Source organism: Labrus mixtus, chromosome 2 (genome assembly GCF_963584025.1).
Source record: "Labrus mixtus chromosome 2, fLabMix1.1, whole genome shotgun sequence".
NCBI classification, from domain to species: Eukaryota; Metazoa; Chordata; class Actinopteri; order Labriformes; family Labridae; genus Labrus; species Labrus mixtus.
In genome coordinates, this window is record NC_083613.1 from 6,413,483 (window position 1) to 6,441,187 (window position 27,705).

At 37.7% G+C, this 27,705-nt stretch overlaps 1 protein-coding gene across 1 annotated transcript; it reads right to left on the reverse strand.

Moving 5' to 3' along the window:
* On the reverse strand, positions 1 to 26,081 carry LOC132982392 (neuronal membrane glycoprotein M6-a-like). Its single transcript, XM_061048869.1, has 7 exons — positions 25,899 to 26,081; positions 10,326 to 10,518; positions 9,369 to 9,525; positions 6,849 to 7,002; positions 4,033 to 4,109; positions 3,848 to 3,913; positions 1 to 1,959 (listed from the first exon to the last, which is right to left on the reverse strand). The coding sequence occupies exons 1-7, from the start codon at positions 25,933 to 25,935 to the stop codon at positions 1,807 to 1,809; spliced, it is 837 nt and encodes a 278-aa protein (XP_060904852.1). The 5' UTR covers positions 25,936 to 26,081; the 3' UTR covers positions 1 to 1,806.
* Between the last annotated feature and the right edge of the window lie 1,624 nt (positions 26,082 to 27,705).

A 27,705-nucleotide genomic window follows, 5' to 3' on the forward strand; every position in this document is an offset into this window, starting at 1 on the left:
TGTATCTGTGAGTGTCTGTGTGTGTGTGTGTGTGTGTGTGTGTGTGTGTGTGTGTGTGTCTGTGTGCAGAACCACTGAAATACAGAATCATCACAAGAAAATGTGAAATTGTTACAACCAACCCCGTCCCTGTCCAACACACACACCTGTTCCATTGAAACAACCCCCCTCCCCCATTCTAAAATTACATATAAATAATACTGATAAAAATGTGGCAAAAGTCCAAAAAGTGAGAAAAACAAGACTGATGAGAACATGACACACGTTAAAAAGACTTTGTGCTGTTAAGATGTGCTGTTTCTGAGGACATTTCACAAGTTTGTACAAATCAGGGATGAAGGGGGGAGGAAGCAGAGCTCAGGTTCACTAGTTGTATTAAATGGCTTCCACTGCCATCTTAAGTGCTTTTATTCTGAAGGGCCAAAATAGCTAGGGTAGTCCGACATGTGATGGACAGTGCTAATAAAGTCATATCAGGGGGAATTTTTGGATTTAATAGAATTTGACACCGATTTATCTGCACATTTTGTCAATCATTATATGGCTTTAGAATTGAAATGACCGATGTCATTTCAAACCAAACCCCATTCATAAAACGGCCAATTTTAGGACACTATGGTCCGTTCCAAAGGTCTGTGGAACAACTAATGAAACAGAGCTCTATGGAGAGGTCACAGAGTGGAGGAAGAGGAGGAGTAGGGTTTTAGGACATAGGAGGGGGAAGAGAGAGGGAGGGGGGAGAAAACCATTTGCACCCGGGAGGTACATAATCCTCAGGGACCGTTTTTCTCTGCAGTACCAGTCATCATAATGTGGCGAAACGACACGACACAGCATGACACCACCATACAACACTGCCTGAACAACACCGACCATTCAGCCACATCTATGTGTAAGTGTGAGAGTGTGCGTGTGTGTGTGTGTGTGTGAGTGTTTGTGCGTGTGTGTGTGATGCGTGTACTGCAGGGGGGGGGGGGGGGGGGGTATACCGTGATATTGTCCCCCTCGTTAAATGATGAGCTCATAGACACCAAACTCATTCAAATGTCTGCTGTAGATTTTTTGGCATGCCGTGCTAACATGTTAAAGCTGAAAAGCTGTCAAAAAGGGCGGAGATGTGTGCTTTATCTTTAAAACAAAAAAAAGGAATACAACACAGCCAGTAAAATCATAGGGATGCAAATTAGAAGGGCAAACACATGTTATTGTAAAATGTCTTTGGGTTCCTCTGCTCATTATTTGTCCTTTTTGGTATAATTTTGTAAATGTCTTGTGCTATTTTATATGTTAACATTTTCATGTTTATTTATGGTTTCCTTCTGGAAATTATTGACCAGTTCTAGATATTTTAGGGCATTGTGGGTAAAAGGAGATTTAAGATTTTAACTCTTTCCTTTTGTTTCAAGTAAAGCTATTTTTTTTTTCTTGATCAAAAGGACAAAGTCATGGTTAATAAAAATGAAGCAAGCAAACATATGGGATGCTAAATTGTTAGCATCGCCCATCTGAGCTAATAAACCACTGCAGAAATGAGGATGATGATGGTGTCCATGTTTTCATCATTTTTTCTTCTTCTTTATTTCTCCCTCTTCGTGTGTTTATTTTGCTTTGAATGTTTTTAGTGTTGTTTTTTTTTCATTCGTTTGTATTCTGTACGCTTCTTGTTTGTTGTTATGTCAGGCTTCATGTGTGTGAGTGTGTCTGCATGTATCATATGTTGTGTGTCTGACAGGTTTAAGTGTGTGTGTGTGTGTGTGTGTGTGTACGTGTGTGTGTGTGTTTGTGTCGTTTCCTGCAGGTGTGTGTTTATGTGTAGGCATTTAGGCGTTCTTTGGAACGTGTAGAGTGGATGTCGTGCAGCTCCTGCTCCTCCTTTGACTTGATGTCTTCATACTTCTGCATCCTGCTGGCATCCTTCAGGTAGCCCCAGTTAGCAGCCAGAGCCATCAAGAAGTGGACCTGAAGAAGATGAAGGAAATTCAGGGTTAATTAAAGTGTATATATATATATATATATATATATATATATATATATATATACGTATATGCAGACATGGTAGACCTCTGTTTTTAGATGTTTTCTTTGCATTCAACTCCTTTACAGGAAAATCTAAACCAGCCAAGACCTGGTGAAACCCTTTACTACTTTTTCCTTTTATTTATTTTTTGCTTTTGTTTTTCATGTGTTGCACTCATACCGGAACAAATCTGCAGTGTTCTGAATGTTTTCTCTTTTATCAATCCATCATGAAGACAACTGTAAGCCACACGCAGGCTTTTCCTTCACATTGGCTAGGTTTACTGATGCAAACATACTGAAAACACCCACAAATGCAAATCAAAACGTAAAACTTAATACTGCAAGTTCAGGTGGTTCAGTATTGTATTTTCACTGCTTTAGTTAGCATTATCGTGTGGCTCTTTATCAATTTAAAATGTTTCTGACAACATACATTATCAGTCCAGAAGGTGGCAGTACTACACCTACAAGATGGTGATACAACTGCATTTACAACTGCAAGAAGAGGCAAAGAAGAAGTAAGTATCTGTGGCCCACTGCCATGCAGAAAGATGTCAGACTGGAGGGTATCTTTAAACGAGTTCATGCAAGGTTTAAATTGCCCTGCTGCAACGACACAAACTTTCTTTGGGTTTGGTTGACATATAAGGTGATGCTTACAATCAGTTGTTCTGTACCAGCTCAGCAACATGCAGATTTTTTTTATTGTAGAGCTGCATATCAGACTTCAGTGTAGATTTAATGCAAACGTTTATATCATGTTTTAAATATACATATTTAAAGGGATTTCTGCCATGTAACTCTGTCTCTAAATCTTAAGCATTGACTTTATAAAAAGATGGACAACAAGACAGCTCCCCAAAAGTGAAGCCAAAACATACAGAGCTCCCCCTATAGACTGGCTGCAGTATAGGTCATTAACTCAGCCTCTTCCATGTTATCAGACGGGACATTATTTTAAATGGCTTCACATTTGTACAAGGGAAGGAGGTGAAACATGTCATATTTTTATATACAGTCAATCAATTAAGTGAATAATTTCAAATTATTTACTTACTTAACAATGTCAATTAATTACTCACTTGTAGGAGAAAAACCTCCATACCAGCTGACACAAAGTGGAAAAACAAATCTGATTCATCTCTCACAGTACGTGCTGTCAAATTCAACGTCTCCCTTTCTGCTGAGCTTCTTTAGTATTCAAAATCTTCACAATTTGTTTCTCAGATAGAAAAGTGTGGAGGAGGTAGAGAGTGTTTCTGGGAAAGACTCCAACCCCCTGGAATAAACAGCTACAGAAAATAGATGAAAGTGTCCTAATGCTCTGTGTTTTAACACTGCTGGTGGAAAGAAGAGCAAACATTAACTAACAGTGCAGGACCAGGCTGCATACATACAGCACTGATCATAGCTGTCATGATTTATAGTTTTTAAACTTTTATAAGATTCGAGAGTAAATTGAAAGATACTGATCCTTGTTGAGACATCACTGCAACAAAATTACAATATGGACATGTTATCGGGGACAGTGTGTAGAGTTTGAGTGCAAACATGCAGAAAAACTCTGCACACAATTATATAAATGTGTTTTGGTACGGAAATTATGCCAGAGTATTAGACTCTTTTGCTTTAGGTTAAAGATATGACTGAAGATCAGAGTTTTTTTCTAAGTATAAGGTACTTACTTATATTTATATCATATTATATTATTAAACAGTTGTCATGACTGTATACCAATGCTCCAATCTAACAGGTTCAACTGACTAGGAAAGTCATTGTCATTGAAAGTCACCTATAACCAATCAGATAGAAGTATAAAGGTCCTCACCATGGCGATGACAGCAGCTCCTGCTCCTGCCAGAGCGCACACAAACAGGTGGAAGGTCAAGTCCAGCTGCAACACAAATCAAAGAGTCAGAGTCTTGATCTCTATTCAGATATTTTTCATCTAAACCATTTCAAATACAGAAAACAACATGTTCCTCAATCTCTTGTTGTTTTTTTTTAGCTCACCTCGTTGGATTCACACATCTTGAAGAACTTCTCAGATCCTGTGCACACCTTCCTCTCCTCAGAGATAGTCACAGCTCCTGGTAAACAAGAACATTAACAACACAAACACTTTATTACTCTGGAGATGAATGAAATGAAGAACCTCTGTTTATGATGGACCTGCAGGCACTAAAGAGTCTCTGTATTTATTTAATTAGAACATTATTCACTGTTTGCCACTGGGAGCTGACCAGTATGACCACAGCGAGCAGCTGGGGGGAATGCATCCTATCCTTTATGAAAAAGATTTGTATTCCTTGAAATACTGTAATTATTAGACACAATAACTACTCTGCAGCAGGAGGCTCATGTGCAGGTTGGACAGTAGGGGGCAGCACTGCATGAACTGCTTAGGATACATTTTCATTTTAACAGAGCCTGAAGAACAACATGGTGGACAGAGGTCTTTAGTAATATCTTGTTGATGTACACTGGTGGGTGGGCGAGTATTTAGAATGAATCACTCTTTGAGTTAGATGTTTTACATGATGTAAGAAATCACAGATAATGATTTGAATGAACCATAAATAAATTTGTTCTCAGATGAATTATGGGTAGAAGTCCAAAGAGTATCTAACATACAATTATTTTTACATGACAATTAGGCTACTACTTTCTCATTTTAATCCTGTTTTAAAAAGAGTGTACAAAGTTTCAATTCAATATTTCAACACCTGGCATATCGTATTCCTATACATACATTATCTTCAATCTTCAATAGTTGAAGTTTTAATTGTGATGTTTTTGAGCTCTCTTTTTACACTCTTGGGGTCTTAATGATTACAATGAACAACAGTTTGGAATGGGAGATTCATTTAGCCAGCAGCAGTAAAATGGGATCCACATATATAATGTATAATGGCTCCACCATAATCTTTTGGCAAAATAAGCTCTCTAAGAGATCATCCACCAACAGTTCTTGTTTTGGTCACTGACAGGCTCAGATCGTTACTCCAAATATCTGTCAACATAACTGAAATGATCCCTACAGAGGTGGACCTTCTTCAAGAGAGAGATGCTTTCTCTAAGCAGACACACGGTTTGGTCAATATCTTCAAAGCCAGCAGACTCTATTGACACAGTCAGTGATTGTACCTCACACAAACCAAAAGTTCATCTCAGTAGGGATTCTTTCTGTAATATTTTCAGGCACATGGAGCAAAAACAAATCTGAGCCTGTCAGTGACAAAGCAAAGACGTTCTCACTTTGATCAGGTGCATTTGCCTTGATAAACACTGAATGATTAAATTGCAGCCATTACAGCCTTATCCCTGGCTACCTGTTGAAGAAATCTACTGGAGCGAACCTCCATGTCCCTTTAAGTGATTCAGACCACACAATCTATTTTCAAACAACAACTAGACACTGTATTCCTAGCAATGTAGAAGGAGAATTTCGCTTTAGCCACTCCACAAATTGAGCTCGGAGCTCTCAGAGAAGGACTTTAGACGTTCAAAAATAATTCAGTGTTCTACTTCTCTCAGACAGGAACCAAAGAAAGTACTGGAGCACATAAAACAGACACTGAGGAAGAGGCAGTGCGTTGAAACATTAGTCCTTTGCACCTAAATACATTTGCCTTAAGTGATTTGTGTGCTCTAGTACTTTCTTTGGTTCCTGTCTGAGAGAAGTGGAACACTGTTTTTCTCTTTTAATTGAGGTCATTTTTGTCTTAAGGTTGTTATTTTTCTACTTTTGTCTGCCACCAGCATATTTAAAAACACGCTGTAAGCACACATAGAAATGTGTCCTTGCTGTTTTAATAGTGACCGTTCATCGTTTCCAAACCTTCCTTTAAGTCAAAGGCCTAACTCAACAGCATTCACATACATGGAGACTGTGGTCAATCCTCTTCTTCCATTAACCAAATAGTTAAGTACAGCTCAGGTAACTGAATTGGCTGTTTTCAGTTGGGGAAAAGATTCATGGTGGCACATGGTGCTCTGTGGGCTTGGCACTTTGGTTGCACTCACACAGGTTTTTTCCACTATCTGTGCCAGTTTGGTGATTTGGTTTGTTGCCATTAATTAGAGTGAACTGAGCTTGTGGATGAATGTGTTCCAGTGAACAGGCAGTAAGGGGAAATTATGTGCTTATCGTCATGAGGACTTATGAGGATGCTTTGGCAAGCTGCGTTCAATAACTTATCAAACATTGGTATTTATAATTAGAAAATCATTTCAACCTTCCAAATGGAGGAAAATATAAGATTCACATCTAAATTAACAGCTTATAGATGTGTTCTGAATGGTATCATTTCACACATATTGGTAAATGGTAAATGGACTTGAGCTTGTATAGCGGTATTTTGAGTGTCTGTCAAAATGACAGTAAAAGTATCCACAAAGTAATGGATCTTTTTCTGGTGTAGGTAAACTAAACAGAAATAAATCCATTTTTAAAAGCCCCAGATTGGTCTAACAAAAACTGTCATCTTTCTTTCAAATCACAAGACTTTCTGGTCTGCCAGTCGTGGTTAAGTAGTAAACACAAAAACAGAGAAATGATCAGTCAGTGTTAGAAGTTAAAATCAGAGAATATTTGAAGTTATAATTTCTGTCAGTTTCATTATTCATTAACAGTCTGTTACATGGTTTTTTGAATCCACAAGTTATTTAGACCCAAAACACTTTTCACAGATAAGATCCAGCTTAGACATTCTAAGCATTCTTAAAGCTGCTTTAACTTTAAGAACATTGATCATACAATCTCAACATTACAGAGATAAAAATGAATGAGACACATCCATCCATCGATGTCATTATGTGTCACATACCAAACTGACGCAGGTCCAGGCAGAGGTTGGCTCCCTCCACCAGGCTGGTGTTCTGACACATGGACCAGACGTTGAAGTACATGAAGACGGGCAGGCTGGTGAACGCTGTGACTCCGAGCCACACCAGGAAGAACAGGTAGGCCAGGAACATCAGCTGCAAAAAGATGGACCAAATGAAAGTTACGCATATATGCCTTATTATTCACCTCTGCCAGGGGCGTGTCCGGGGGGGTGGGGGTGGGGTGGGGTGGGGGGGGGGGGGGGGGGGGGGGGGGGGGGGGTGGACTTACTTGACAATTAAAGTATTTTTGCAAGTTAGACTGTACAAGAGTGTCAAAGCAATTTTATAAGTACTTAAAATTGTGACTTTGTACATACATCTTTGTTTTTGAGTCACTAAAGAATAAAGTTAAGAAGATTTAAATGCTGCCAAATTTTGTTACTTACAAGTACATATCATTAGTGGGGATAGAATAGAAAGGGTAAAAAATGACATATATTTGTGTTTGTCCACAAACTTGAAGCCACCCATCCATAAGTTAGTGCCGAAGGTTGGCCACCTTAGTCCAAAAAGTCTGGACATGCCCCTGACCTCCTCCATCATAATCTCAGATAGTTTGTGTTAAAAGACTTCCTTTAGACTTATTTAATGGATATATTATTTTGTATTTTGTACTTTCCATGTCTTAAAAAGCTTTATTTATTATTATTTTACTGTATTTATTTTTTCATCATTTGAGTAACTGTGATTTGGGATAATTTCCCCCCAGGGATCAACCAATTATTTGCAGTCCTGAAGTAAAGGTGTATCATTTAACTTGAAAAGGGTATTTCTTTGTAACTTTAGTCGCTATTATACCTAAACACCTGGCCCTTATACATTTATACACTGAATTCACTGTTTATTGCAGAGGTCAGGTGTGAAGGTAATCCTGTCAAACTCCTGTATTATTCATATTTATGCATAAAAAGAACCTATAAAAGAGACTATACTAGCTCGCCTTTCTCTTGCCTTTAAGCGCTCTTGAAGGCCTAACACCTGTGTGTGTGTGTGTGTGTGTGTGTGTGTGTGTGTGTGTGTGTGTGTGTGTGTGTGTGTGTGTGTGTGTGTGTCTGTGTGTGTGAGTGTGTGTGTGCTGTCTCCAGAGATCTACACACGCACATAAGAGCTACAGCTGTGAGGGAAACATTTCCTCAGCAGATGAGGACTCTTTTTTTTCACAGTCAGTCTGTTTGTCATGTCTGAGATTCAGACATGACAAACAGAGACACACAGGTTCAGTCACGCTTTCCAACACCATCAACACGTGTACGCTACATTTTAAAAACTCAAAACAATGTTAGACATTAAATGATGACTGAATCTTTATTTTGTTTGGATTAAACACCCTGGACTCGTGAATTCAGAATGCAGCGTGATTAACTAATTAGTAACTTGGGACAAATAAATGTCTCCCTTTAATTCAAATATTTGTAGCTAGTGAACAGATGACACGTTTATGTGTTTTTAAAATGTTCATATGTGTATTTAAAGTAGCTTCTTCGGCTTTGAGTTCAGTTTGTGCCAACAGTTTGAAGGGCTGTACAGCTTCATGTAAACAGAATATTATTCAATATTCTCTTTCATTCATCATTTTGGAATAAGGATCAAAACCTCTATATTATGTTAGGGATATGAAAAGTGAGCCGGCTGTTATAGTCGAGGAGTTATCATATCTTAATCTATATCCAATCCAAAGATGTTCACTAAACATGGTCCTGCTCATAACACAGCATTGGATTGAAAATAACCGATTAAACCTCTCACCTGGATACATCACCATGGTTACAGAATACATCTGAACCTTGATACATCACCATGGTTACTGACTTTAAACCTCTAACCTGGATACATCACCATGGTTACAGAATACCTCTGAACCTTGATACATCACCATGGTTACTGACTTTAAACCTCTAACCTGGATACATCACCATGGTTACAGAATACCTCTGAACCTTGAAACATCACCATGGTTACTGACTTTAAACCTCTAACCTGGATACATCACCATGGTTACTGACTTTACACCTCTAACCAGGATAAATCACCATGGTTACTGACTTTACACCTCTAACCTGGATACATCACCATGGTTACTGACTTTAAACCTCTAACCTGGATACATCACCATGGTTACTGACTTTACACCTGTAACCAGGATACTTCACTTAATATTAAAATGATTTTTCTTTCATAGTTAGACCCACAGTTGGAGCTATGTCTGTAGCAACAAGTAACTCTAGTTTTCTGAAAATGAGCAGAGCTAGCTGTTAACCTATTTTTGGGCCTATGTTTGACACTCAGGCTGGGATCTGCAGCAACAGGGTGGTGACTTGAGGCATATGTCAAAATATATTAAAGAACAAGTTTATGACATTAGAGGAAGTGCAGCACTGTGGTTAACTGATGTGTGTTTCAAACATTTGGACAGATATGGCACTATAATGTATATGCTATTCAATCTTCTGGTTGCTTACGAATGCAGTCAGGCAGCGTCCGCAGGCGGTGATCTTGAACTCTCCATAGAGATCCCTGATGGCTCCGGTGGTGAAGAAGCCCTCCACCAGCAGCAGCACTCCAAACACAAAGAACCCAGCTGCAAGTCCATAGATGATGTACTTCAGGATGTCAATACTGTGAAGAGGACACACACACACACACACACACACACACACACACACACACACACACACACACACACACACACACACACACACACAGTGTCAGTGTTTAATTAGTAGGCTATTTATTTGTTTTCACGTTAGTCTGGACCTTGTAGTCTCAACATGTTTCTTCAGCTAAATCAATGTTTTTATTTGCCAGAAACGTCAGAGACAACATGTGTTGACAGAGGTTTTTTTCTGTAGTTTCTTAGAAGTATAAACTAAGTGTTGGAGTAAATGGTGTTAGAGGTTGTGGGAGTAATGATCCAGTCTGTCAAATAGTTGAATAAGGTCAAATATAACAATTGATACAAGGTGTCAAAAATTGTTTATCAAGATGTCTGTACTCCAGTTTGAGAGAAATTGTGACCAAATAACTGTATGTATTTTATTTATATAGTATTAAATATTAGATGGTGTCTGTCTCTTAGCTAGTTAGCTTGTAAGCAGTGTTTCTAATACATCGTTTTATCTGTGGTGACCTGTTCTTCCTAGCTTTGCCCTCTTGTCCAAATGTGATCACATGGCTCCAAATAATCAAGAAGACCACGATTATTCACTCAAGGCTTCTTAATGTATACATTTTGCCCAGAATTTAGAAGCAGGAATTTGTCTTCCATTTGAAGCTAATGAGCCTCAAGCCAATTAATGTCTTAGTGAACAGAAACTAACCAGATTCATATTGGAAGATTTAAAAACAGTCCTGAAAACTGTGACATGAGTAAAAAAAAGACTCACTGAGGAAAAAAAAGGTTAAAAAAAATCACTCACATGGTGAACACATCCAGTGTCTCTCCAGGGGCTCTGATGACCTCAAAGTAGTTCTGGAGGATGGTGACGGTGCCACTCAGAGCCTCGTGGCCACACCCACAAAACAAGGCCACGCCCATGTAGAGGAGGATGGTGGCGATGAGAGAGGCCCAGGGCAGGCTTCCCACACATCGTTCACAGCACTCCTTACAGCCTTAAAACACACAGAAGTCATCCGAATGAAAGTGCTGACAATGTCTTACATATATTTGATGAGTCTTAACAATATTCACAGGATTTTTATGGTTCAAGCTGGTAGTGAAAATGAAGCATGCATACACATAGTGGTAATGAAGAAAGAAGGCAGATTTATTTTAAGTTCTTTATAAGCTTAAAGAAAGTTACCTGCCTTCATTTAAAAAAAAAAAAAAAAACATCTTTAAAAATATAGATGAAAAATAGTGTCTAGTTAGGCATGTACAGAGTTTTATTTTAAGGGAATTCAATAAATCACAGATTCAAAGGCAGCCACTTAAAATATCTGAATTGTTGGTGCAGCATTTAGAGCCACTGAACATTATATAACGTGGCAGGTGCAGAACTCTTATTGAGGAGGACGGCACAGAAAAAGGAAAACAAAAGTGATCACAAGTTAATCTCAGCAATACAGGATCAAATCCATCCAGTAACTGTATTTATGACCCATCAAATATGAAAATCAATCATCCTTCAAATTTGAATATTTTTACATCCTTTCCTAATTGACTGATTGAGGTTCTGATACATGTCTAATGTGAAAATAGCTTTAGTTTCCAAATTATTGGGTCAGAATTTCAAAAATCCTGTTAACTTGTCCTCATTCTGTAAACTGGGTGAACACACATTCAAATGATTACAGTTAAATTTGGATTAGCGACCAAACTTAGTTGGTTGGCTTGAAGACAAAGATCATGGGGCACCAGTGGCCTAGTGGATAGTTCGGGCGCACCATTTACAGAGGCTACAGTTCTCAAAGCGGGCAGCATGTCAATTCCCACTCCTTCTATCTCCCAGATTTCCAACTCTATCCACTGTCCTGTCTCGCTAATAAAGGCATAAAAAGCCAGAAATTAAATACAAATAAATTCAAATAAAGTTCATACGTCCCCATACATCTCTAAATCACTTTCTGAAAGTAAAAGTCTTTTTTTTACCCATTCATAGACTCTTGCTACTAGAGCTCCCTGCCTATATATAAACGTACTGTAAATGTTTGAATCAAATGGTGGTCAGGCAAATACAGAACAATAAGTTGGGCCTGATTATTGGGCCATATAGCCAACCATCATACCAACGTTGTTAAACTCTAGTTTGATGTTAATCAGGTAGTTTTTGTTTTTAACCCACCCGCACAGGATGTCCAAGGTAAAAAGAGCGTCAGCGATATCATACTATAACGGACCTTTTATTCACTGGATAAATGACCAGTAAAGGGCAAGTAGTGTTGTAACATATCATTATTTTTATTGTGGACTGTATAATGAGTCCATTGTTTGACAGATCTGTCTTCATTGAGCACCATGCAGTGTTGAGTTCAGTGTCGGGTCACTGGGTTTCATGAAGTGGTGACCACTTCATCGGACTGGTTAAATCATTTGGATGTGTTTGAAGCTGCTCTTCCACTAGACTTTTTTCTTTTCTTGATGTGTCTCTCCCTCTAGGATGTCTACTGCTTCTTCATCTTACCTGAGCTGCACAAAGCTCTTAAGCCAAAACTGCAGGTTGAAGTCATTCAAACTAAAAATACTATTCATTTTTTGACTTGTCTTTTTAACATGATGTGCTGGATTCTCACTGGGTTTAAAAGGACACCAAAAGTACATTGCAGCAGTCAATAATTTATTGTCTCTACAAACAGCTGGTTTTCTTAGAGCACAGTCTTAAAAAATACTCCGCCTCCACTCCAGCAAAGAAAATACTTTGTTTCGACATATGTATACGTATGTATCTCTAATTCAAGGGGTCATTTGATACTGATCACAAAGCTGTTTTCGACAGCCACGCTGAGTACAGAGAGTCAGCTGGGTGGCACTTCAAAAATGTAAGCTGGTGAGATGACAGCAAAAAAAAGTAATTAATTCATTAATTAGACTTATCCAACATGCTTTAAGACAGGAGAAAAAAGGATGGAATTGTTACAAGGGAAACAGGTCTCATGCAATGTGTCCATCAGAATAATCAATATATGAGGTTTGAATTTGACATATTTACTTTTATAATAATTTAGACTTTATTCATCCAGGTTGTTATCATCAGATGCTCTACCTAAGAGTTCAAAGTTCAATCATAAAACACTAAATTTAAAAAATGATCTGAGCTGACATAACACAGACAGAAAACAATGTAAACAGGGAAGTGTCTTTTAAAGAGAAACTAATCAAATAGATCTCAGATCACTAGCACTGACAAGATCCTGAGAAATATCCCAGTTTAATATTAGTTATTACTTCTACAAATTAAACAAATGACTACAACTACAACTCCTAATGATATTAATACTGTGGGCTAATAGCTTTCAATTCAAATGCTTTATTAAATCCATATCTGCCACATCACAATCTCTCTCTCTCTCACACACGCGCCCACAAACACAGACCGAACACACACACAAACATACACACGCTCGCACCCACGCACACACACACACGCACACACACACACACACACACACACACGCATCACTTTCCTTTTTCACCTCCCTTTTGCACAAAAGGGGTTTGGGTTTGATGTCTGTGTGTGTGTGTGTGTGTGTGTGTGTGTGTGTGTGTGTGTGTATGTGTGTTTGTGAGTCATCGCACTGCTCAGGTTTAATCGACCAGGCTTGTTGCCATGCCAACAGGGGTGTGGCAGGAGCCTGCTGACCCACTTTGCCTGTAGCGTTGTCATGGTAACAGCACTGCTCTGCGAGCACTACAGTCACACTGACGTACACTTTGCACACACACACACACACACACACACACACACACACACACACACACACACACACACACACACACACACACACACACACACACACACAGTCTGTTCTCATTTTCTTTATGGTGAAAAAATTATCTGTGAACATTTTCAATTTGTCTCCCGTCAAAATAAGAGCATAATGGAGGAACAAAAATGGCTGCTGTGTCTGGTAGGAAGGTACCATTTTGCACCGACTGACTCCATTTAATAAAACGTTAATGTGCTACATGCTAATTTTGGTTGCTCTCATGCATTTGAGTCTCACATTCACATATGAAGACGATTCAGGAAACATGAAGTGATGGAGGCGCAGAGAGGAGAAGTGATATATAAATCTGTTATGAGTTATGTGTGTAGGTGTTTCTGACAGACATTTTGTATTTGCTGTAAAACATTTCGAGGCCAATATCTGCATGTGTGTGACTGTGCGGTTGTGTTTCCAACAATGTGTGTGTGTGTGTGAGACTGTCTGAGTGTGTGTGCATCCTGAATTGCAGCCAAGTTATAATCCTCGTCATATTTCCATATTTGGGCTTATACGCAGGAAAGACCCAGTGACCCGGTAAAAACTGGGACAGGATAAACACAAACGACAGAGTACAACGTCGACTATGTGTGGCTGTGTTCTTTGTTTAAGAAGAGATAAATATTTTCAGTCATGATGACAAAATAAGCCTCCATTTCTTTTCCCATTATTCAAAATTACTGTTTTATATCCACACTATAGTAATGTTTAAGTTTTCAGTCAAAAGTAATTTTATTGTCATGAAGATAATAAAAAACAAAGTCCGTAGAAATGTGTATATGAAACAAAATATTGGCCTGATAATAACTAAAGTAGTAATATTTACAATGTACAAAACAATACAGGAGATTTAAGAAGAGCTAATTGTTTTGTAGTTTTTGGAAAAATATTTTTTGACGCTTCATTGGAGAGAAAGCTGAAAGGAGTAAATCAAGTAGAGAGAGCAGGGAATGACATGGACCCACATGTCGGATTGGTACCCGCCATCGCCATCGTCCTTCTGACAAACTGTTAGAGTTTAATGTGTGAAGTATGCAGGATATGACGGATTATGTTGTACTTTGCTTTTGACATTTTTTGGTTTTGTTTTCATGTGAGAGTGTCCCTTGGTCAGGTGGGACATTAATTACATTCTGGCTTGTTCTATGCGGATGACAATCAACATGTAGTTTAACTGCAAGATCATTCATTTCAGTTGTTGAAACATCTAAACGTCACACTTCCATGTGTGTCCAGAAAGCTAAACATCATTTTAATGGATTCATTCCATCACCTCTCACACAGCTGGCTTCATTCCCCTTGCTTTTCCAGAGACTGTGACTGGATTCACTTTTCTGCTTCTTTCAGCTACTTGAGGCCGACCAGTGCCAACTTTAATGACCTGTTAGCTAAGATTCTTACCAGGATTTCTCTGATGGACACCAACTACCGGCTCTCTACTTCAGCTGTGGAACGCCTGTCCATCTGTCTCCGCTGAGTGACAGTTTCACTGCAACCAGGTCAAATCAGCTGAAATCTGCCTATAGCACTATGAACCCAAACTAAACGGGCTGAATGGATGCTAATTGAACTACACCATGATGCATATTTGTGAAAACATATAATATATGTTATGTCAGCTCTATCTCCAAGATGGAACAAATGAACAACTTTGAAATCCTGTTTTTCTTCATGAAGTTTGGATTTACTTTTTCTTATGCACATCAAGATGTCAGAAGAAACACAGCGTGGTTGGGAAAGTGTTATTGATGTCATAAAGAAGACATTCTCATCTTTTCATTGGCTTTTAATTGTGTGTATTTATTGTGCTGTGCAAAGAGCTTTGCTTTTGTTCTGAAATCATCTTTCAAGTGGTAATCTTAGTCATCCTTTTTGTTCTACCATCCAAACACCGGTCCTCAGTGACTTTCTGAAAGATTGATAATATACTATGTATACATTTTTAAAGCACCATGACAGTAATATCTAACTTCATCTCAAATCCTACACCATCACGACAAAATGAACCCCTAGTCACAAATGTGAGGGGCATTAAGGTGACAGAATTGACTTTTCATACCTTCACTTTGAGTCCTGTTGCTGATAGTCTAACAGATCATCTAGCTGCTGAATATGGCTGTGTGTTTGTGTGTGTATAACAGTGACTTAGCTCTGACAGAGGACTGGGTTGCTAACACAGAGTCAAACATAAAGAGAGCGAGAGAGTGAAACACACACATAGTGTGTGGCCTGAAGATGCACTCAAGAGTCAAAGCAGTGTTCTAATGGAAGATGACAAGTTTAACCCCACTGCACCATGTAGAGAGGGAAGAAGTCCAGCACAGTGGAGTACAACCCAGATACACATACATCTATTTGTGCACTGACAAGAGTCAAACTGACATTATCTGCAGGTGACTTTTATTTTCACATTGTGATCATTTAAACAATCTTGAAGTAATAATGATGCTTCACTCTGAAGTACATCTAAGTGTATTTCTACACACACACACACACACACACACACACACACACACACACACACACACACATAGCTAATGGTGGTGGCCTCTGCTGGCATGGCCTCCTGAAAAGATTCTCCTAGCTGCCAATCAAATTGTCTATTCATCCAAAAATCCCTGCTTCCCTGTCCTTCCGTGTGAGTCTCAGCGGTGTGTCAGAAAATGTCTTAAAGTTCATTATTTCTCTTCATCGTCTATAATCTATCTATTAAAAGAAAGCATTTAATGAACAACTTTGAGTCTTTAAAATTACAGAGAAAGCAGGAAGATCTACATGTTTTAAACAAGGAGCGAGATGAGGAAAGCTCTCCCTGTAATGGATATATAGATATATAGATAAGTATTTTATTTCACATTACATTTCACTTCTATCTGACTGTAAGTTGCTGTTCAACTGAGTTCAGTTGCTGAAGCGGGGTCTCAGTAGGTTCTGCAAGTTGACTATATAAAAGAAGTCGGTCTTTTTGACCTCAACAATACAGTCTAACAGGAACCTGAGGTTTATTGATCTGTGGGTTTTTATCTTTGCATGTCTGGAATAACATTAACACACCCATGTCAGTCTAGCAGTTACTACAGGTTATTACAAGAGTAGCCATTTGTGAAATGTAATAAATGTATGTGTTTTAATTTTTTTTAAATCCGGCCTAAATTTATAGACAGATAACTCCAGCAACAATGATTAAACTTAATGGAGCTTGTAATGCCACACATGAAGAATACTGAAGAGGATGATGAACTACATGACTCTCTGAACAAGCTGCATCAATGTTTTGAGTTTACATTGTCGGCTTGTTATAAGCTTTTCAGTCATTTGTTTTGTGCCGCTGCTTAATGTTACAGCTGGCAGGCAGCTGCTGGCTAGCAGGCGTTTTGTGTATCGTTGTTTCATGGTGATGATTCTGCTTAACAATTTTTACCTCTAGTCATCACCTAGTTGTTTTGCTCCTGTTTGAATTCAGAAGCTTTATGGGATGACTGTGATTTGGATTGTTATCGTTCATGGTTGTAGTAAACTCTTTTGTATTGTTCATTCTTATTTTTTTTAATTTGATTGTGCTTGAATTTTCCTCCTTATAAAACATTCTTTAAAATATTTACCCAGGTTGTTTGAATCTTGATTTTTCCCCCTGAAATATAATTTGTTATTGGATGTTTTTTTTATCAAAAATCCTTTGCACTCATAACACAATCCATAAATCCGTCTCCTCAGTCACTATGTTCTTTTGCAATTGCTGTTGATAAGAATTAAATTATAAATAACAAAAGGCTTGTGTTTTGTAAATAATACTGTACATAATACTGTTTCATTTGTGTAAATGGACTGAGCAGATCATAAGAATAAAGGTAGCCCACGCAACATCACAGTCCTGACAAAGAGGAGATTAGCATTCATCTGGTCACAGCTCCCATGATGAAAGAGCTTTTTTATTTGCTTTAAAATAATGTAACTGTCATATTTGCAGGAGGGATGTCCCCTTTATGTTTGTGGTACTATAATTATGTGGAAGCGGATGCAGAACAGCAATAACAGAGACATGAGGAGGGGGAAGCCACAAGGAGACCAATCACATGTCAGAGATGGTTCTTCTCAGACAGGCAGGTGGTTAACAAAGTACAGGACAATGGTACTGTTGAAGTTTACCTGCCAAAGTGAAATGCAGCAACATACGTTTGAGTTAAATATGAACATCTGAAACATTTTTGTTTTAAATTAAAAGTGTGTTATGCCTCGATTGGTAAGCCTGTGGTATTGTTTGCCTTCAGTTTTTAAAATAATGTATAAGGATCCAACAAAATCATTGTGCAACAGTCAATAACACAGAAAAAAATAATTAAAAAAAATAAGGTAGTGGTAGCCTAGAAACTCCTGTGTTAAGCAAGGTAAAATTGTTATGTTCAATAGACTGGATGCTTTGAAAAGATTGATGTCTCAGCGGTTTCTGGTTTAAAAAGGCATCTTCTTCTAAAACAAAAACAGTCTTATCTCTGTAGGGATCCTCCCTGTAATGTTTCCAGACTCTGAATACAAATCTGAGACATCAGTGGCTAAAAACAAGCACTTAAAAAATGAATTTACCCCCCAGGATTACATTGCATCCATTTCAGCCAAATTTAAACTAATTTCCTGATCTTATATTTAAAAGCAATAACCACAGTGGGTAACTGAAGTAACGGTCAAAACAAGGGTGACAATCTATCAGAGCACTGGTTTACTGTACATACTATTTATTGTACATTGTACATTTTTAAGTTAGGTATGAAGAAGGTGACTGTTAAGTCAGCCAGAGCCAGAGCCAGAAGTGTTTATGAATGTAACATTGGGTTTAAATGAACGCATTGGTGTGATATCCAGTATTAAACTGTATTCATTTGATTTAGATGAAAAAAACAAACACAAACACTATTGTATGCTGAGTTATTGTCTATAATTCTTACATGCCTTTAAAATCAAACAAACAGACTGCTGATACAGCCTTTATAGACTGTCATTTTTAAAGCAAATAAACCAGAATTTCAATGCAAATTCATAAAAAATATAGGAAGAAGACAGCCGGCAAAAAAGTATAGAAATATGTAATATTCCTCTTTACATAATAACACAGAAAAGACTTGATACTCTTTACTTCCCAGAAAATAAAAGAAAGATTCAGAGCGGTACCCACTACATAATATTTGCAGCATCACAAGACTCTGAAACAGCTTTCATCCAATCAATTCAACCCCTCAGATATAAAACAGAAGGACATCAAACTAACGATTAATTTGCAAGAAATCCTCAAATGTAAAAGGAAAACCCTGCAGAAATACAATCCATAATGAGAATTTTGTTTGTTTCTTCGGTGTTACTGTGTAAATGGAGACTGAACCACTCCCTTCCTCAGCTAAACGGCAGAGAGAGAGAGAGACAGACTGTAGTGATGATGTCATCCTCAGACTCCTGTTGGAACAGCTCCACAGACGGTGAAAAACTGGAAACACTGCCAGGACTCTATGACAGCGGCCTCAGCGAGTTTTCAGGGATATGAGATTATGTTCTGACTCATAGCTGGACGAATGCATGTAAAGATGCACAGAACACAGCTAGCTCGTGTATCAATCTATCACATACAGTAATACATCACAGCTTCTGAACCAAATCTTGGTGTTTGTGTGATTATGGAGTGTTGGTTCCTCTGTCTGTAGATGAATAATTAAAAAGGATATGGCGTCTAAAAAAAGATAACATCTAAAAGGGCTCCACACACAGAGTCCTTAGATAATGATCACACCTTAAGAAGAGAATATTGAGAACAACAGCTTGTTTTAAAGAATATTTGGGTCGCTGAAAACAAAGTATTTCATCCAGATGGGCGGGGTTTTCAGGACATTACTATGCCAATTTAGTGAAAGTCTTCAATCTTGAACAGTGATCGCTCTATTTCCTGTTACAGCAAAATTCAAGGTTTGACTTTTTTTAAATCATGGTCTATCTCTGAAGATGACCACCCTGTGACTGTTTCACAAAACACAAAAACAATGTTCTCAGATTTAGATGAAGGCACCAAATATACCAAGTTATTTGTAGGAAATATGACACTTCGCCCTCTAATTCATGTCTACAGACATATTGATTGCATTGATATCAGTCTTAAATTGACGTGTTTTAGTCCATTCAATGTCAACATATATTAAGTGTACATTCATTGCAGTATAACATAATAGTTTTCAATTTAAGATCTGATCAGTAGCTAGGTTTAAGATGTTTGAACATTTTGTAGTCACATTTGAAGCCGTGCCAACAGTAAAGACCCCAAATAAATTGATGATCACAAACAAATACAAAAATGATCTCTTTGAGATTATAATCCTGCAAAACATCTACTTAACGTCTATTTTAGAGTAAAAGAAATGATGAGGTTAATAAACAACTAAAGTCATATTTTTGCTGGTTTATCCAGACAGCAACATGAGGATCCAGTTGGAGGTGGAGTGAGAACGTGCATCAGGTAATCCAAGGCTAGATGTAAGGCGCCACACTCAAGTCAAATATCCTTTTTGTTAAACTCAGAGAGTATTTTGGCCATGAGCCTTCCATAAAGTGGACCTTAAAAGCTAAACGGGTGTTAAAGGGAAGACTCCTTGCTAAGAAAATGTTTTTTTCTTCTTCTGAAGAAGATTGTTCACAGCTGATTTAAGGCTACCTACTGATTAGATTTACCTGGGAGTGTACTGAGAAAGCACTCATGAAACATTTAATACACGGATAGTTTATTACAGTATATAAAATAGATTTTACAACAAGCCTGTCTATTAAATTATCTTAATATTTCTTTTACACAAGTGAAATGTTGGGCTGATGTTGATGATCAGGCAGATTCATGGCAGTCTGCCCAGAAGCTACTGATATCTGGATCAAAGAGTTCCAATCGTTTGCAGAGTAATACAATATTGCAGGCAGGGTCAGGGTCAACCTCTTCCTCCCACTTTGGTCAGAAAACAGCTCAGCTGCTTGGTGTGTAAATGTGATACACTCACAGGCAGCAGAAAAGACCTTATTTGAAGCTAGATTTCATTTCTGCTCATGATGGAAGGTAATGAAATTACAGAGAGGGAGAACCATTCTGAAGGCTTTCTCCTCTCCACGATCTATTCATCCTCAACCGCTGGGCACCAGCTGAGTCAATTTGTATTGACTTATTCCTCTGTCCATTAAGTTCCTATCTATTAGTGGTCATAATAATGAAATGGATATGAGGCATATACACCCAGTCCACTCTCAGCGGTTTGACTACACTCAGTAAATAAGAAGTTATATTTTGAAATGGTCCCAGTCAATTCATTATAGCTTTTATGTAGGCTTAGAAAGAAGGAACACACAACATATCCTCATACAATAAGACATATGATATGTTTTCAGCACCTTCTCAAGCCAAGACGACACACAAGATACAATCCAACAAATGCACCAAGAATCATCTGCTGAGCAGCTGTTGCAACACATTTCAGATGTTGCTTGAATATACCCTCCTTTCACTTCTGTTGGAGTGTACCCTTCAGCACCTTTAAGGCACCAATTAGCATCTGTTTTGATGAACCCTTTAGTGTTTTAGCATTAGTTTCAAGGCTTCAGTTTCAAGGTACCCTATTACCACTGATTAGAACATTTTCTAGAATGCTTGGCTGGTTAAAGTGAAACCATAAACTATGTCTGGACCAGGGCTGTGAAACAAATAGTTTTCTTAATATAGATGAATCTCTGGATTCAATCATATTTTTAATTGTGTGTTTGAACTCCCAATATTTTGCAATTCACAACAGTTTTTGTTAGACTTTCATTTGTATTTTGTTTACTGTCTTAAGATACGAGTACTTAACTTCCTGTTTGGATACAAACCTGATTTTATTTATTTAAGAAACATAGTAGATCTGAGATTACTATATTATCTTAACCACGGAAACAGAAACTTCTTACAGTTTGAAAACTAAATGAAAATAGCTAAAAGGAACAACAAAAAAAGTGAAATGTTTGATGTCACAAGGTGGATATTACTGTCTGGGAGTTTTTAAAGTGAAATGAGCCATTTAGAAGTGCTGGGGTGCCATTCTTTTCCATCAGTGTGGCTACAGGGCATCTACCGGAGGTTAGTTGCTAAACTATGGTGTGCTTAAAGGGACATAATGGCACATGATTAATCAGATTTAAAAATAAATGCGTTGTTTATGAGCCACAATTGCTTTATTAATGCTGACAGCCCAAGTTTAGAGTATACAAAGTATACACAGTGAATGGGAAAAATGGGATTACCACACAATGTATGCAAAAGATAAACAACCAGCTACATGATACCAAAAAACAATTCTCGCTTTTTCATGAGATACCGTAATGTCTCTTAATGTCAGTGTCATTTTAAATTAATCAATCTCAGGCCAGTTCTTTGCAACTTAACATTTCCTCTTTGAAATGCCAAACACAAATCCAGTCTTTGCTAAAAGGAAAAACCACGATGTGTTTAATGACTCCATGTTTAACCAGACTATATTTGAGAGTAACCTTTTTACAATTTTCTCAAATCTCTAAGATGTTCCTTATTTAAGTTATACACTTCCTTGCATGTAGCATGTATTAAGACCATCCGTTTAATTCATTTTAAGGCTCTTTCTTTCTTGACATTTCAAACAGAGGTTGAAGACCTTATTTCCATCAAATTGGGAAAAGAAATTGGCCTATAATATATTCCATGATCTAATTCTCTGATTCTTTTGTGTTTGACTCTGAAGCCAAGGCACCTTTCTTGTTCAGAGTTGATGAAGTTGTATAGACTTATCTTCTCATATGTTCTTATCAGAGTTATAACAGCAACAAATTGTTCACATCTAGTGAATGTTTTCTTTCTGGCTGTGAATTCTCCATCACAGCTGGATACAGGAAGTGTAATGTTGTTTGATAAGGCTCTGTCTGTTTTGGCTTTAAAATGTTACTCTTTAATCACAGCATACTACAGGATGATAATGTTGTAGATTAGTGATTTTCCAAACATTTCCGAACATTATTTACCCAACATAACTGGGGGGATACCATATCTTTAACGCCATACTTTAATGAGGACAAAAAAACTATTTTTCCAAAATATTTTGAGGATTAAAAATCTATTTAATACAACATTCCAATATGTGTTTTATTATTTTATATATTGACAATAATTTGGTTGTTCCACCAGTGATCCATGTTCCTCAGTTTGGGCATTACTGTTGAAGACAAATCTATTTCAGAAGAAGAAACTGGGTCAGAATGAAATTTTTAGCAGCCACTTCCTGACGAATAACATCTTCTGATTCCTGCTAGCATGAAAGTCCTAACTATGATCCAACAGAGCACTGTGATGAGATGAAGATCTAGCCTTAAGATGACTTGTTTAACTCAGACTTTAAAGGCTTACCAATAAGTTTTGGATTCTAAACCCAACCAAGTACCGATTGATTTACAACGTTAACCATGTGATATACTGGTAAGAACTTGTAGGTGTCAGGACACATTGCTGTCATCAATGGGATGCCAGTTTTACTGGTGAGTTATATTAATCCAGAGAGTAAAAATCAAATCTAAGCCAGGGCTATGTCATCGTGTTTTTAAGTGGATCTCTCATTTCTGAATCCAGTCAAATCTAATCATCATATCTTGTGTTTAAATGCAGGAAATCAAATGTTTTTACTAATCCAATAAATGGAAACATGCTATCAACAATAACAGGCCTCTTTGGAAACACAGCTAAAGATACTGTTTTTAAGGCCTAATGTATAGGAGATACATATAGCCACATTTTCTCGAGTAATATTATGAATCAGCAATTAGCAACTCCCGTTTGCAATGTCCCTATGAATGTACAGAAAGCTATCACAGTGCTTTGATACTGAAGGAAACATGATGATCCTGAAGGGCCTTCTTATTAGATGAATGGCTGTTTCTGCTTGATGGAAATTGGAGATAATGATGTGTTATGGAAGTATAAATCACACTGAATGAATACAACAACAAAAAATGTTTCATGTCGGTGTAACTGACTCAGGAAAAGGCTTTGAGTTTTCCTTTTTTTTCCCATTTGTCATGTTGACTGCCTGTCATAGATCACATCTGGAAATTTAATCAGGTTAAAATGAAAACGGGAAATTCAGAACAGACTCACATTATTCATATATTATTCAGCACCTTCCCTTTCAATGTTAATCCCATCCAGGAGTGAAACAAACCGCAACAAATAGTTCACTGAATGTCTAACAGGACAAGAAATTCACCATAGCTAGTGAACGTTTGGAGGATCTTTGGGCACTATTACAGTGAACAACATCAGCACAGCAATACACCTAGCTAACATTAATATTCAGGAATTGTGTTATTTATGCCTTTCCTATTCCATAATTTAACACCATCAAACAGAAAGCTTAAGCAGAAAAAAGTTGAATGCTAACGCTAGCTGTTGACGTCAGAAGAAAAATTTGGTGAACTTGAAGTCTCTAAGTAAAACTTGGCCATGCGATCATTTTCATGCCTTATTACTTGAAGAATAAACGCAGCCGAAGTCTGGAGATGCCTTATTGAGAATTGATTGAGAGAAAACAACAATATATCAGTAACACACAGTTTAGGTCACTGACTCAACTTACTGACTTTGATCAACGGATTAACAATTATTTTTTTATGATCAAGGCTTGAGCATTAGACTTAATGTGTACACTGTCTTATAGTTGGACCAGAATGAAGACTTTTAATTCTGCATTTTGCACAGCTGATCTGTTAATAATTAATCACATTAGCAGAAGTACACCATCAGTAATCTGTTCAGCCAAAATAAGCAAAGAAACAGCCAGTTTTCTCAAATGTCAGTGCAATCAGAGGTGTGGATTTCCCACAGCACAGCTAGCATAACTGTTAGAAATGAAAGTGGTTCAAGATGTCAACCAGCTTTGTAACGGTCCAGTATGTCTGTATTTCATCTCAATCATGAATATATATTTATTACATCTAAAAGGAGCAGGAGAGAGCGCAAATAGGCCAGTGACGGCTAAACTAAACAAGGATTTTAAAATAAAGAAATGAAGGTGGAGAGAACGACACCGATGTGGGATGGGAACTAGTTGAAAGGATGAACAGAAGGAGTGGGGGTGAGCGCTCAGCACAAAAAAAAAAAGTGGCTGAAATGAAAAATCATGTTTGCTTGAAACATCATGCCTCACTATTTAGCTCTCTGATTGGCTAAAACAAAGTCCTTACAGAAAAAACACATGAATCCGCCTATCACACAACAGATGACAGTTCCATAAGGGTGTTACCATGGATACAGTGTTAATAAACGACAATAAAAGCAAATAATAGTTCATTTTTTTCTGTAAAATCACCTCCTTGTTCGGTGCATTTCAGAATCTGTGAAAACAGCAGCAGCTTACGTCTGTTTGTCAAATTGAAGGTGCGACGAGGAAAATGGACACGCCCATTTTTTTTTTTTTACAGCCGACAATAACAACACAAATATGGGAGGATAGTTTTTTTTTTTAATTGCAAAAAAAACCCACACATTGCCAGAGGAAACTGATGATGGAGGTTTAATGGTGTAAGATTATAAAGTGGAAGAAATGGACGAAGGAAAGGAGATATTAAAAAGAGGGGGGGGGGGGGGTAGTGAGGGAGGGAGACAAAACTGAGGTATATGGAGATAGTGGTGAAAAAGGCAGGGAAAAACAAAAGACCTGCAGAGGCAGACCCTGAAAATGGAGTGAGAGATATACTGAGTTGAACGAATGCATAAAGGGAGACCAGTGATAGAGACATAAAGAAAATGGAGGGAAAGGACAGGGAGCGACACAGACAGCTGAAAAAAAGGGAGACATGCAGAGAGCCAGGGAGAGAAGAGAGGAAAAGGCGTTCAGACAAGCGTGAAGCATCAACAATGGAGGCTAACAAAGAAAATCCCAATGGAGGCATCAATCACTGCCCCACTTATCCCTCCTCCCTCTAATTTTTAGGCTTTATTGAAAGCTTTTTGCCCCACACTCCCTCCTTCTATCACCCTCATCTACCCCTTTCCTCCCCCCTCTGCCACTCCCACCTCCTCCATCCATCCATCCGTCCATACATGCATCCATCCATCTGTCTGTCCATCTGTCCGTCCAGCCTCCCAAAACAACACCTTCCCTCCAGTGTCTGCCATCTCCTCTCATCCTCGACACAAACAATCTGCTGATTTAAGCATCCATTTATCGAAAGCACCACAAAAACAGGGTTGTATAATCTGGGGTGTTATCAAAAGCAGACATATCGGTGGGGGGGATTAAAAAAAAAACACAGACAATGTTTATTTCTGCTGGGAAGAATAGCCAACACAATCAAATGTAGGCAAATTTGCAAAATGAGATATAAAGATAAAAATCTATGCTTTTCTCTTTTTCTGCAGGACGTCTTCTGTCTCTCTCTGCCCACAACACACACACACACAAAGGAATCCCATGATACTGAGATGGATGGACGAACAGAACAATGGCACAACGGCACAGCTGATGAAAGATAAAAATTAGCAAATTGCTCTTCCGTCCTACCTTTCTGGCTCTGTGATTCATCCATGTTTTCCTCCATTGTGGCACGTTACAGTCCCTTTTTCTCTGTTTAGAGTGAAGCAGTTTAAAGCCCCTCGCTAGCTCGCAGCACAGTGTGAGTGTGTGTATATGTAGGAGGATGTGTGTGTGCGTGTTTTTTTTCCCTCCCTGCAAATGATGGAGGCTCAGGGAAGTCCCTGTTTCAACAAAGCTCTCTCTCTTCACTCCAGCATCCTATCTCTGCATCTATCTGAACAGTTACATTCCTATCATGGACAGTGATTTAAAAAAAGGAAAATTTAATGTAAAAATTAAAAAACATTTTATTAATAAAAAACTATTATTTTTAATTCTTAGCTATTAAATATAATAAAGTTAATGTCAAAAACATTAGGTAAGCTTATGAGTCTGGATATTAAATTATTGTGACAAATATAATAATATGAATATATATTTTTTGTTAAATTTAAATATGCCAGAAGGTGAAAATCAGTTGATGTCTACCGAGGACTAGGGACAGAAGAAATTAAAAAAAGTAACTTTTTCTCTTGTTTCTCTCAGAAAAGTTCAGAATTAATTCAAAATTTAGGGAAAAAAAGACAAAACAACCTTTCCTTCCTCGCTTGTTTCTTATTGTTTGCTGGGAAATGATCCTGACTAACTGACTTAATATTTGAGGTCATAATTTATGACTAGATATTTTGATTTAGCCCTTGAATTTCTTGTTTTATTTGACTTTTCAACCTTATTCTCATTATCTTAATTTCACACTCAGGTTAACTACTTTTTTCTTGATTTTAATTTCATTCTTAACATATTGACTTTATTTTTTGCTATAGCAACTTTCAAACATTGAATCCCAAAAACCTTTTTTTTTTAAATAAAAAAAAGTCCTCAGAATGAAAGTCTTGCTGCAGGGCAAATGGAGCTCTGCTGCTAACACAACCCTTCTCCTTAGAGGCAGACAGTGGACGCAGCCAGCTGATAGTACCACTGGCCACACTTCTAAGTGAGCTCTGCAGCTGGAGGAAGTTACACTAAGCAGCTCTCTTTCTTACACTCCCAAGTGTATGGCTCACTTAACATGGGGGGGTTTGGAACTATTTCTGGTTTGACCGACGGGTGATTAGTGTGGACACAGCATTTAAGAGAACTGAGATGTAGGGTGTGCCTTCTACTTTTGCGTTTAGTCTTTAGCGTTTTCTGTTTTATTTTGTAGTTTTGTAGTTTATTTTGTAGTTCTTACCACAGTGTATCATTTATTACCTTCTGCCCTTGTGTTGTTTCCCTCTAGTCTAGTATGTTTGTGTCTGTGTACCTTCCCTTCAGTGTAAGTTTGTAGTCAAACCTAGATCCTGGCTCTGTGATCTTCTTCTGTGGAGTTTTCTTTGAACTATTCTTGCATTTTTTTTGTCCCGGTTTGGATTTTACGTTGGACATTGTTTGCATATGTATTTTTGGACTTATGAAGTAAGTAAGCTTCTGTTTTTCCTTTTTGTCTTTTGATAAACTAGATTGTTTTTGCGCTCTGCTCTTTGGTCCTCAACCTTTGTGTAAAAAACAAAACTGGACAGGAGTATTTACGAGGAAAGAATCCTTAATTTTCTCACAATCTTAAAGTTGACCTCTTCTAGTATGTCATGATAGCGATTAAGCAATTTAAAGCAAAATATTGAAAAAATTGTCTTCAGTATCAACATAATTCGAAAAAAAATGGTTTTGTTTCACCTACTTAACATTTTTATTACGTTTTGTTCCTATATTTAATGAAACCAGCCCTCACTTGGGATCTGGATAATACAGATTCTGT

Bases quoted from the DNA above. Each gene is read 5' to 3' on its own strand.
- LOC132982392 (XM_061048869.1), bottom strand. From the start codon at position 25,935: ATGGAGGAAAACATGGATGAATCACAGAGCCAGAAAG. The intron at 10,519-25,898 runs GTAGGACGGAAG...GTGTGTTTTAAG, and splicing joins TGAATCACAGAGCCAGAAAG to GCTGTAAGGAGTGCTGTGAA. The intron at 7,003-9,368 runs GTAAGCAACCAG...ATCTTTTTGCAG, and splicing joins GACGCTGCCTGACTGCATTC to CTGATGTTCCTGGCCTACCT.